Raw genomic sequence first — 12,500 nt, 5'->3', positions numbered from 1 at the left:
CTATACAAAGTGCAGTCTGTGATAACTGCTATTGTCTTTTTGTAGTGCCCTGTTCGACGTTTGTCCTCAACAAAATCATCGGAGTGTGGATTCTTTTGGACGTGGTTTTTGGTAAGACGAGGTACTTTATTAATTCTGAGTTTGGACGCGACAATGGTTCGATCAGTGCGTGATTGTGTCTATTGACAACAGGCAGTGGTTTTCTGTTTGATGCCGACCCAATGCAGGCGGCAGCGTGGATTGATTGATTGATAGATATTTTTATTAGATTGCACAGTTCAGTACATATTCTGTACAATTGACCACTAAATGGTAACACCCAAAAGGTTTTTCAACTTGTTCAAGTCGGGGTCCACGTTAATCAATTCATGGTAGTGATGACATCAACACTGTACAAACACAGACTTGACCATGTGTCACACCTTTACGCAATATACACAATTCATTATAATCCCCAATCGAACAGTGGTCAATAGTTAACTATAGTGCAGTAAGTGGTTCTCAACATGGCCGGCTCTACGCAGGGGCAAGAGGGGGCAGAGCCCCCTTAAATAAATGTCTTGCCCCCTTAAATCAAAATTTGAGAAATCAAATTTTAATAAACTCACTAAATTACTACATTACAAGTTGACAAAATTATCTGCACTAGCGGAAAAATCCGCCGAAAAAGGGACACACACGATATAGTGCGTGTATTCAACATTCCACAGGCTGCGCAGCAGACACACACCCGCACACACCCCTCAGCCCTCAGTAAACATCCAATCACTGTTGCAGTATGAAAGTAAAAGAAAAGGAAAAGTTGTCTACATTTAACATATACTTGTTAGGATGGGTGTATTTGTGTAGTCTTATCTGTCATAAACACGTTTATCGTTGCGGACTTTCGGTGCTACAGAGTTCCTTTTTTTTTTTTTTTTTTTTTTTTTTACAACTTGACGAGAGCAGTTACAGCGGAGGCTCTGAGCAGCAGTGGTTTGGAAGGCAGAAAGCCTCCACTGTCCCAGGAACAAGCTACAAGTCATTTATGATGCTGTTAATGAGGGTAAAAATGAAACATAAGGTATAGCAGTCCTCCTCTGCTGTCCTCTGTTCAGAGCGGAGTCCCTAGCAACGGCCCGTTTTACTTAGTAGCGGTCGGGCAATCGACTGCTGGAATTCTTTTTCTGTTGTTTTTCTTGTAATTCTACATAGTCAACCTTTAATGTTTCAATCTACATTTTGTAATAAACAAATTATAAGTTTAATTTGATATGACCAAGACACCTAAAAACAAAAACACTGCCGTTTTCATCAATTTACAAGCAAGTGGGCAACACACATACATTGGAGTGAATGAATTTTGTGCCCAGATGAGTGCCCACGTCCACTGCATGTGACAAACTGAAGACAAGTGACCTGTGTCTGACAGACCCCTACGTAAAGCCCCGCCCCAGGATGTAGTCCTGTACTGTTGTTGTTTTTCTTCATGTAATCACAGCGGGTTTTTTCTGTTGTTGTTCAAGCTTACTTATTTTCTGCTCCAGCTTCCAGCAGCTCACAAAGAGAAAGTTAATGCTCTGTAATGCATCCATTTTTCAGAGCATTTAAAAAGTCTAGTCCTGCTCCTGCATGTAGTAGTAGCAATGATGCTACTGCTAGTACATCAGGGACAGCAGCTAGCAATACTGCACCTTTAGCACCAGCAAGCACTGTTTCTCCTGCACCAGCTCCCTCCGTCCCGCCAACAAGCGCTCCCCCAAAGCTGCCTGCTCAGCTACCCAGTGACTTAAATGGCAACGCACCATCTCAGCCAATAGGTGGCTACCCAAAGCGTTCATTTGGTACAACATTAAGATCATTCAATCCTGCCTGGTACCGCACACGACCATGGCTAGAGTATTCTGTGGTGCAAGACGCCTGCTTCTGTTTTTCCTGTCGGAAATATGGCAGCGCTGTTAATGTTTCCCCCCCTGAGGGATTGCCACCTTATTGTGGTCAGGGGGTTTGCGTGCCTCAGGGACCGTAAGAGCTATACCAGCAGAAGCTTAGTCTTCAGGTGGGACTCCCAAGTTGGACAGGTCTGAAGGTAGAGGCCTGACAAAGTGCAATCTACTACTCCAGGATGGGGTTGGACACATAGCTAAAGACCCACTTCAATGAAGAAAGCATTGTTACAATAAGCACAGAAAAAAAGTGCTGGAGCATGATGTGTACACATGATGCCCCCTTCACATTTCTGACTGCCCCCTCATATAAGCATGCCTAGAACCGCCCCTGGTTCTCAACCTTTTTTCAGTGATGTACCCACTGTGAATTTTTTTTTAATTCAAGTACCCCCTAATCACAGCAGAGCATTTTTGGTTGAAAAAAAGAGATAAAGAAGTAAAATACAGCACTATGTCATAGAAATAACTGGACTCCACAAGGTCAGGTCTTAATGATTGGTGTGTATGATTAAAATGATAATCTGTAGTAGTAGCGAAGGGGCAATATGGCAAAAATCAAATATATTGCGCAGTCTCCTGTGATAACGATATACTGGTATATCACAATACTGTATGTTGTTCATAGGGCTGTCAAATGATTCTTTTCAATCAGATTCATCACATTTTGGAATTTGGATTAATCATGATTGTTTGCATTATTAAAATGTTGTTAAGAAAAGACCCCAATATTTGTACACACATGCAATTTTTATCACCAGAATATCATCTTGGAACGTATTTAAAGCCGTTTCTTGAATGCATGTAATTTATTTGCACAGCACTCAGTAACAGTTTTATCTAAAAAATTTTCGAGGTCTGAAATGTGTCTGCAAACACACCAGTCAGTCTATTCACTCATTTTTGTACCGACATACCGTATTTCCTTGAATTGCCGCCGGGGCGCTAATTAATTTAAAACATCTTCTCACACCTGCGCTTACCAAAGACATGCTGTAAAAGTAAGCATGCGCTAATTATCTTAAAACCTATTCTCACTCCGGCACTTACCAAATGTATGCAGTAAAAATTTGAGTGTGATGTAAGCATTAAATCCTACTGAATAGCTCGTAATCTTCTTCCCTTTATGCGATTTCAAATTACCGGTATTGAAATCAGCCTCCTCCATTTTGAAAATGATGACAGGGGAAGTGTCACTCGCGACGTCACAAGTTTAACCAGGCGGTAATACTAAGTATGCGCTAACTATTTTGGGAAGCGAGTTTGACCCGGCAGTGATTCAAGGCAGGCGCATACTATATGCCCTGCGGCAGTTCAAGGAAATACGGTATGTATTGATCTGATCACTGACTGTATAGCTGTTAAGGTAAAAGAGTGTACGGTCGAAAGAAATTGCATGATTAATCTAAGTGTTCTCATGATTAAGGCGTTCATTTATTGTGAATAATCACAGTAGTTAACTTGTTAATTTTTACAGCCCTAAAAATAATTATTTGGTATATAAATGATAATGCAACCATTTCAAAATGGGTTAAAATGGGCCTAATTAGGCTGCTGACGAATGCGGTAAGTTATTGCGTCATTTCCAGTTGTATTATTCTAGCAAAACGTATTTATTAATCTACTTGCTGATTTAAGTTTTTGCTGTAATATGGTTCTATCCACACTTCTATTAACATGTAATAAATGCTTATTTTTCTGTTTGGATACTTCATAGTAGTTTTGGGTTATAACCACAGTTTAATGTTACACTGGGACATTATCATCCTGTTTTAACGGTCATTGGTCGTAAATTAAGATTAAGGACACAACAAAAAAATAGTACATCAAAATCTATTTGATCACTTATTTTATGTATAATGGGCTTCACGGTGGAAGAGGGGTTAGTGCGTCTGTCTCACAACACAAAGGGCCTGTGTAGTCTGAGTTCAATCCCAGGGTCGGGATCTTTCTGCGTGGAGTTTGCATGTTCTCCCCGTGAATGTGTGGGTTCCCTCCGGGTACTCCGGCTTCCTCCCACTTCCAAAGACATGCACCTGGGGATAGGTTGATTGGCAACACTAAATTGGCCCTAGTGTGTGAATGTGAGTGTGAATGTTGTCTGTCTATCTGTGTTGGCCCTGCGATAAGGTGGCGACTTGTCCGGGGTGTACACCGCCATCCGCCCAATTGTAGCTGAGATAGGCACCAGCGCCCCCCGCGACCCCAAAGGGAATATGAGGTAGAAATGGATGGATGAATTTTATGTATATTTAATCCCCAGCTATTAGAGGGAAAATGTGTTTTTTAAAATAAAAACTGGCAGGTAAAACAAAAAAACTGAAATATTTAGTGTCTTTTAGTAGGACTAAATTTGAAGAAGATAAGAAAAAAAAAAAAAGAAAGCTTAAAAATAGGATTGTTTTATAGCATTTTTGGTAGTAATTGCAAAAAAAGCACTTACATCAATATCGACACAGAAATCATAGGCATCACCAATAAATTGTGCTAATTGAAAATGTTTGTTTACATTCGCGTACATTACAATATGTACAATGTCTGAGTACAGACATGTGTACATGTGTAATGACCTTTACTGTTGTGTCCTGGATAGCTTGCATTGCAATGGTAAACCGCTTTAAAGCGCCCCCTGGTAGCGGCCTGTGCACTATTGATCACTTTTGGATCTAGGTGTCTCACTTGATTGGATATACATTATAAGTTTGTGAGATGTGTGCTATAAATAATGCATCTCTTTGTAATAGCCCACAAAATAAATAGTTTGTACTGTAAGTCATCTTTTAAGTATGCTTTCAATGAAATGGGTAGCAAGTGGGAGAAGTATGGCTGCAGATCATGATGTATCCCCACCAGGCATATTCATGCATTTCCATATGCAACCAACATAGAGTTCAAGTGAGTAATTCACAGTTTTTCCCCATCAGCTTTTAGCAAAAAAATATCTATGTTGGAATCGCAGGTAGTGTTTGAGTACAATTCTACAGCACTAATAATTTATTCATAAGTAATTTTGTTCTGTGCCTGTTTATTCCTCTGCTGCAGCACAACTGCTGCAGCTGCTCAAGATTCTATGGAGAAGGAATGCAGATGGCTTGAGTCTGGCCTGCGTTCTGCTGCAACTTTACACCTCGTCTGGACCTGTCCTGTTCGCCATGGCCCACAACTTCCCTCTTTTGTATGTACTAACCATTTATAATTGCGATACAGCGCCGTTCTGTGCTACGGCAAACGGCAGCTAGTATGATATACAGTACATTTTGTTTAAGTAATACCTCTAGGTGTCAATGGAACAGAGCATTAAATGTTAAAGCAATTGTCTTTTGGAATGTTTATCAGGCTATTTTGTCACACTGTTAAAGTAATCGCCTGAGTCATTTTTTGTCGGAATTGTTTTTTTTAGTCTAAATCATCTCCTCATGATGCCAGTCAGCTATAATAAAATCACCTACATCCTCAGTTGATCAGATGATGTGATTTTACCCTTTTAAGATAATGACCTATGACAAAATAAATGACTTGGGCATTTTTTTTGAACATGCCTTTGTCTCTTAATCATGACATGGTAACATTTTATTTTGAAGGTGTCTACATAACAGTGTCATGACCATTAATGACACTATGAAGTGACATAATTATCATGTTTATGGCGGGCTTGTGTGACTCTTACTCAACATAAGCACCATATTGCATATTTCACAAAAGCACGTTCAAAAAATTGCCAAAGTTATTTATTTCTCTCAAGTTGCATGATTTACACTATTCCAATAGCCATCCGTTGGTACACCCATGTAGAGTGAAATGATCAAAATATGTTATTTGTTTGACTTTTGGTGAAAGTTTTGTGTTTTCTTAAAAACTTGGAAAAAATGAGTTAGAAGATTATTTTACAAACCCCGTTTCCATATGAGTTGGGAAATTGTGTTAGATGTAAATATAAACGGAATACAAACATTTTCAAATCATTTTCAACCCATATTAAGTTGAATATGCTACAAAGACAACATATTTGATGTTCAAACTGATAAAAAAAATGTTTTTTGTTGAAAATCATTAACTTTAGAATTTGATGCCAGCAACACGTGACAAAGAAGTTGGGAAAGGTGGCAATAAATACTGATAAACTTTAGGAATGCTCATCAAACACTTATATGGAACATCCCACAGGTGTGCAGGCTAATTGGGAACTGGTGGGTGCCATGATTGGGTATAAAAGCAGCTTCCATTAAATGCTAAGTAATTCACAAACAAGGATGGGGTGAGGGTCACCACTTTGTAAGCAAATTGTCGAACAGTTTTAGAACAACATTTCTCAACAAGCTATTGCAAGGAATTTAGGGATTTTACCATCTACGGTCCGCAAAATCATCAAAAAGTTCAGAGAATCTGGTGAAATCACTGCACGTTGCCGATGGTTAGAGTGTCCCCCCTGAGATCGGTAGGTCGTGAGTTCAAATCCCGGCCGAGTCATACCAAAGACTATAAAAATGGGACCCCTTACCTCCCTGCTTGGCACTCAGCATTAATGGTTGGAATTGGGGGTTAAATCACCATAAATGATTCCCAGGCGCGGCACCGCTGCTGCCCACTGCTCCCCTCACCTCCCAGGGGGTGATGGGTCAAATGCAGAGAATAATTTCGCCATATCTCGTATGTGTGTGGCAATCATTGGTAAATAAAAAATAAAAAAAATGATATTACAGACTTTTGATCCCTTAAGCATCAAAAACGGACATCAGTGTGTAAAGGATATCATCACATGGGCTGAGGAGCACTTCATAAAACCACTGTCAGTAAATACAGTTGGTCGCTACATCTGTAAGTGCAAGTTAAAACTCAACTATGCAAAGCAAAACCCATTTATCAACAATATCCAGAAACGCCGCCGGCTTGGCTGGGCCCGAGCTCACCTAAGATGGACTGATGCAAAGTGGAAAGGTGTTCTGTGGTCTGACGAGTCCACATTTCAAATTATATTTCGAAACAGAGGACGTGGTGTCCTCCAGAACAAAGAGGAAAATAACCATTCGGATTGTTATAGGCGCAAAGTTCAAAAGCCAGCATCTGTGATGGTATGGGGGTGTATTAGTGCCCAAGGCATGGGTAACTTACACATCTGTTAAGGCACCATTAATGCTGAAAGGTCCATACAGGTTTTGGAGCAACATATGTTGTCTTCCAAGCAACGTTATCTTGGACGCCCCTGCTTATTTCAGCGAGACAATGCCAAGCCACATTCAGCACGTGTTACAACGGCGTGGCTTCGTAAAAAAAAAAAGAGTGCGGGTACTTTGCTGGCCCGCCTGCAGTCCAGACTTGTCTCCCACCAAAAATGTGTGGCGCATTATGAAGCGTAAAATATGACAGCGGAGACCCCGGACTGTTGAACGACTGAAGCGCTACATAAAACAAAAATGGAAACAAATTCCACTTTCAAAGCTTCAACAATTTGTTTCCTCAGTTCCCAAACGTTTATTGAGTATTGTTAAAAGAAAAGGTGATGTAACACAGTGGTGAACATGCCCTTTCCCAACTACCTTGACACGTGTTGCAGCCATGGAATTCTAAGTTAATTATTATTTGCAAAAAAAAATTAAGTGTATGAGTTTGAATATCAAATATCTTGTCTTTGTAGTGCATTCAATTGAATATTGATTTGCAAATCATTGTATTCCGTTTATATTTGCATCTAACACAATTTCCCAACTCATATGGAAATGGGGTTTGTACCAGGGTGACGTTAATACCTCCAGCTGTAAGCAGAGTGTAAATAAATACATCAGTTTTTCCTCAAACTTTTGTCCCCCAAGTACCATCTCAGAAAACACCACCATACCAAGTACCATCAATATGACCAACATTAAAATACAGTAGCATAGTAAGCTAAATATTAAAAACAAGACCGAGGTTATATTTAACAAGTATATTTAATATTTTTAGCCACTGTAACATTACACACCGTTTTAACAATAACACTAGGGTTTGAATATAGGAAAATAAAACACTGTACTTTAATCAAGAGCTTCTTTGCCCTAACACACGGTTTGAGAACCACCTAATCACAGGTCTGGTCATGTTTAGAGATACACTTGTCTGTTTGACATGTTCCTCTTTGAATTATGGTGTCACATACCTTTTGTGCTTGTCTTCCATGTGTGTGCAGTGCCTGGGGGGAAAGGCTCTTCCTGACGACCCAGACAGCAATGATTTTCTTCCTTATTCTGCATTATCGTGGAGACACCATCAGAGGTTTGCAAATACTAAAACACTAGGACTGGCAAGCTATTACCTGTTTAATCAGACTGATCACAGATTCATCGTGGAATAATCACAATTAATCTGTTTCTATACTAGGGCTGCCAAACGATTAATATGTTAAAATCAGGTCAATCAATTGTGAATCAATTTTGATTAATAACAATCTGTTTATAATAGGACTGTAAAATGATAAACATGTTTAATCAGGTTAGTATCAGATTTATTAATGATTTATTTTGATTAATCAGGATTCATCTGTTTTTATTCTAGGGCTGCCAAACGATTGACATGTTTAATTAGGTTAATCACAAAATCAATGTGAATCATTTTGATTAATCACAATTAATCTCTATCGTATATGGCTGTCAGACTAATAACATTTTTAATCAGATTCTGAATTTTTTGATTAATCATAATTAATCTGTTTCCATAGTAGGGCTGTCAAACAATTGAAATGTTTAATCGAGTAAATCAAAGATTCATCCATCCATCCATTTCTACCGCTTATTCCCTTTGGGGTTGCGGGGGGCACTGGTGCCTATCTCAGCTACAATCGGGCGGAAGGCGGGGACAAGTTGCCACCTCACTGCAGGGCCAACACAGATAGACAGACAACATTCACTATCACATTCACACACTAGGGCCAATTTAGTGTTGCCAGTCAACGAATTAATTTAGTTTAATCACAATTAATCTCTATCAAATAGGACTGTCAAAGTATTAGTATTTTTTATTCAGATTAACTGTGGTTTAATTTTGACTAATAAAGATTATTATGTGGTAGTATTGGGGCTGTTAAATTATTTAACATGTTTATTGAGATTATTACTGATTAACTGTGGAGTAATTTTAATTGATTGTAAATGGTGTACCCCGCCTTCCGCCCGTGTGCAGCTTAGATAGGCTCCAGCACCCCCCGCAACCCTGTAGGGAACAAGCGGTAGAAAATGGATGGATGGATGTTACTACACTAGGATTGTACAACTGACATGTTAAATCAGATTAATTATATTAACTGTGAATTCATTTCGATTAATCATTAATAGCTGTATGGTTGGAAAAATACAATAGTCACATATTGATTGATTGAAACTTTTATTAGTAGATTGCAAAGTTCAGTACATATTCCGTACAATTGACCACTAAATGGTAACACCCGAATAAGTTTTTCAACTTCTTTAAGTCAGGGTCCACGTTAATCAGTTAACTATAGACTTATTTTCATTAATCACAATTAGCCTATTTTTAGACTAGTGCTGTTAAATTATTAACAGGTTTAATCAAATTAATCACCATTAACATAATTTGTAATCTATATTAATGGGGTTACATTTTTTATGTCCAAATAGTCAAGAAAATAGGGGCTATACATACAGTCGTGGTCAAAAGGTTACCTACACTTGGGAAGGAACTATTGTCATGACTGTCTTGAGTTTCCATTATCAAATTTGACCACAGAACTGTCCTCCAGAAGGTCTTATATTTGTCCATGTGATGTCAGATAAAACAAACATTGAGTTGCTTGCCCACAATACCCAACAATATGTTTGGAGGAGAAAAGGTGAGGCCTTTAATCCGAGGAACACCAGCCCTACCGTCAAGCATGGTGTTGTTAGTATTATGCTCTGGGCCTGTTTTGCTGCCAATGGAACTGGTGCTTTACAGAGAGTACACGGGACAATAAAAAAGGAGAATTACCTCCAAATTCGTCAGGGCAACCTAAAATCATCAGCCTGGAGGTTGGGTCTTGGGCCCAGTTGGGTGTTTCAACAGGACAATGACCCCAAACACACGTCAAAAGTGATACAGGAATGGCTAAATCAGGCTAGAATTAAGGTTTCAGAATGACCTTCCCAAAGTCCTGACCTAAACGTGTGGACAATGCTGAAGAAACAAGTCCATGTCAGAAAACCAAGAAATTTAGCTGAACTGCAACAATTTTGTCAAGAGGAGTGGTCAAAAGTTCAACCAGAAGCTTGTAGATGGCTACCAAAAGCGCCTTATTGCAGTGGAACTTGCCAAGGGACATGTAACCAAATATTAACATTGCTGTATGTAAACTTTTGACCCTGCAGATTTAGTCACATTTTCAGTAGACCCATAATAAAAGAACCAAACTTCATGAATGTTTTTTGTGACCAACCGGTATGTGCTCCAATCACTCTATCACAAAAAAATAAGAGTTGTAGAATTTATTGGAAACTCAAGACAGCCATGACATTATGTTCTTTACAAGTGTATGTCAACTTTTTACCACGACTGTATATGCACTAAAAGGTGTTTAATAACCATGTTGACATTATGTTCATGTAAACAAAAAACAGTTTTTCTCATCAAATATTAATCCATTTTATATGTTATTCCTTTTGTGCTATTTAAAAATGGAAGTTTTTCTGTAAAAAGAAAGGTATTTCCAGCTGAGTGTGTGTAATACCTATACTCGGCTATTCCATCATGACTTTTTTTAGGTACTCAAATTTCCCATTGATAGAACAAATGTGCTGTTTATTGCTTCCATATGGACTTGTTTGCTTCTTCACTACTGCATCAACTTCCCATTTGCACATGCATGTCGATTTGGAGTCATTTTCCTTATTTTCTACGAGTGGGATTCTTAAACTTGTTTTGAACATGCCAGAGCATTCAAGAAAGGTCCCAAAGCAATAATGTGGTCTAATCAGTGGTCACTAAGCAGGAGTACCACCTAGTGGCAGTATTCACTTATTGCCAAATGATTACCATGATCACATTGTTTCACCCTATTTATTTATGTTTATTTGACAGGTGTGTTGTTTGTGTCAGCTTATGCGATTTCACTCATCCTGTTGGGATTGTATGCCCCTGCACAAATCATCTCAGCGATGCACTCGACCAGTTTGGCAGCACTAATTGCAAGCAAGGTGACGGCATATGTGTGTGCTCCAATGTCTGGAGTGGATGTACAATGATAGAAGGAATGACTTACTGGAATTGTTGTTTCCAGGTTTTCCAGGCCAGAACTAACTATCGTAACGGCCACACAGGTCAGCTGTCGCCTCTGTCGGTGTTCTTGACATGTGCCGCATCACTTGGCCTCATTTGTGTCTCCCTGCAGGTATGAAGTTATACATTATGCACGCTCATTAGCTATGGTTACCACTAAGGTGAATTTCCCCTTTTTCTTGCAGGATACAGGAAACTCCCTTGCGACTGCAAGCTACATTGTGTCAGCCTGTTTCAGCTGCGTATTGCTGGCCCAGATCCTCAGCGCTGCTAAAAAGAAGATAGAGTAAAGATGGAGAAGAACAAATACTATTCAACATATTACAAGAGGTTTTCCAATATCCTGTTACTGTAAGTCTATAGAACCTTGCAGGATTAAGTTGCCTCTTTGAGATGTATTGAGCAAAACGTTGAGTTGTACAGTGATGTGATATTTACACTTTGCCTCATTTAAATCACATTTAGTATGTCTACAATTGTTACAAAATCTGGTTTCTAGTCTAATTAAAAAAACATTTCAGTAGATGTTATGAAGTTAAAAAAATATGATGAAGATGCAGACGTCCACAAGTTGTTCATGCATGAGAAGTGGCAATAGATAAATATGTAACTGTTTTGTTTTTTTGCATGTATTTTTCAGTGTCACCAGCCTTAAAAATACCTCCCAGGAGTCTTTGTTCAAACACAATTGTTTACATATGGATAATTTGTGTGTATGATGTCTTGTACAGTTAGTTATAAAACATTTATTTATAAAATAATCTTTAAAGAGATCAAATTGTATGCATCTTTTTGTCAACTTGGTCATTAGTCAGTGTAGCTTTTGGTCATTGAATTTCAGTTTTGGATATGGGAATTGAAAAAACCCCAAAAACGATAAGTGTATTTGAGTTTAAATTTTTAAAAACAACTAGGTGTGAGTGTGAATGTTGTCTGTCTATCTGTGTTGGCCCTGCGATGAGATGGTGACTTGTCCAGGGTGTACTCCGCCTTCAGCCTAATTGTAGCGGAGATAGGCACCAGCGCCCCCCGCGACCTCAAAGGGAATAAGCGGTAGAAAAATGGATGGATAGCAGGTAGTACGTTTTTTTTTGTTCAAAAGCAATAACTGAATTAATTTTTTCCGTATCTGCTGACTAATGATTTTCATTTTTGTTATATAAAATAGTTTCTCAGTTATTGCCCTTTGACACTGAAAAAAGGCTTTGTTTTTCAGTTTAATTTTTTGTTTTAAAATACAATTTAACTAAACTAATCGTCTTGTTTTTCAATTCGAATTCATGAATTGGAAATTCAATGACCAAAACAAACTGATTGTGTAAACATGCTACATTACGT

The 12,500-nt window shown here is 38.6% G+C and overlaps 1 protein-coding gene across 2 annotated transcripts in view; it reads left to right on the top strand.

Annotated features, from left to right (window-relative positions):
* LOC133551189 (mannose-P-dolichol utilization defect 1 protein-like) overlaps positions 1–11,940 on the top strand; it is a 12,316-nt gene extending 376 nt beyond the window's left edge. Inside the window, exons 2-8 of one of the 2 annotated variants that reach the window (XR_009806444.1) lie at positions 46–111; positions 4,968–5,100; positions 8,086–8,171; positions 10,965–11,080; positions 11,164–11,274; positions 11,348–11,513; positions 11,803–11,940. Coding sequence is in view for 1 of the 2 variants with exons in the window: in XM_061897643.1 (XP_061753627.1) it covers positions 46–111; positions 4,968–5,100; positions 8,086–8,171; positions 10,965–11,080; positions 11,164–11,274; positions 11,348–11,452 (617 nt within the window). In the remaining variant the exon portion in view is untranslated. Of the gene's footprint in view, positions 1–45; positions 112–4,967; positions 5,101–8,085; positions 8,172–10,964; positions 11,081–11,163; positions 11,275–11,347 lie in introns of both variants that reach the window. The other variant, XM_061897643.1, reaches the window with a different exon arrangement.
* Positions 11,941–12,500: the final 560 nt, after the last annotated feature.

The sequence above is a fragment of the Nerophis ophidion genome, linkage group LG04 (genome assembly GCF_033978795.1).
Source record: "Nerophis ophidion isolate RoL-2023_Sa linkage group LG04, RoL_Noph_v1.0, whole genome shotgun sequence".
Lineage (NCBI taxonomy): Eukaryota > Metazoa > Chordata > Actinopteri > Syngnathiformes > Syngnathidae > Nerophis > Nerophis ophidion.
The sequence above is the reverse complement of the archived record's forward strand: the minus strand, read 5'-3'. Positions and strand labels throughout refer to the sequence as shown.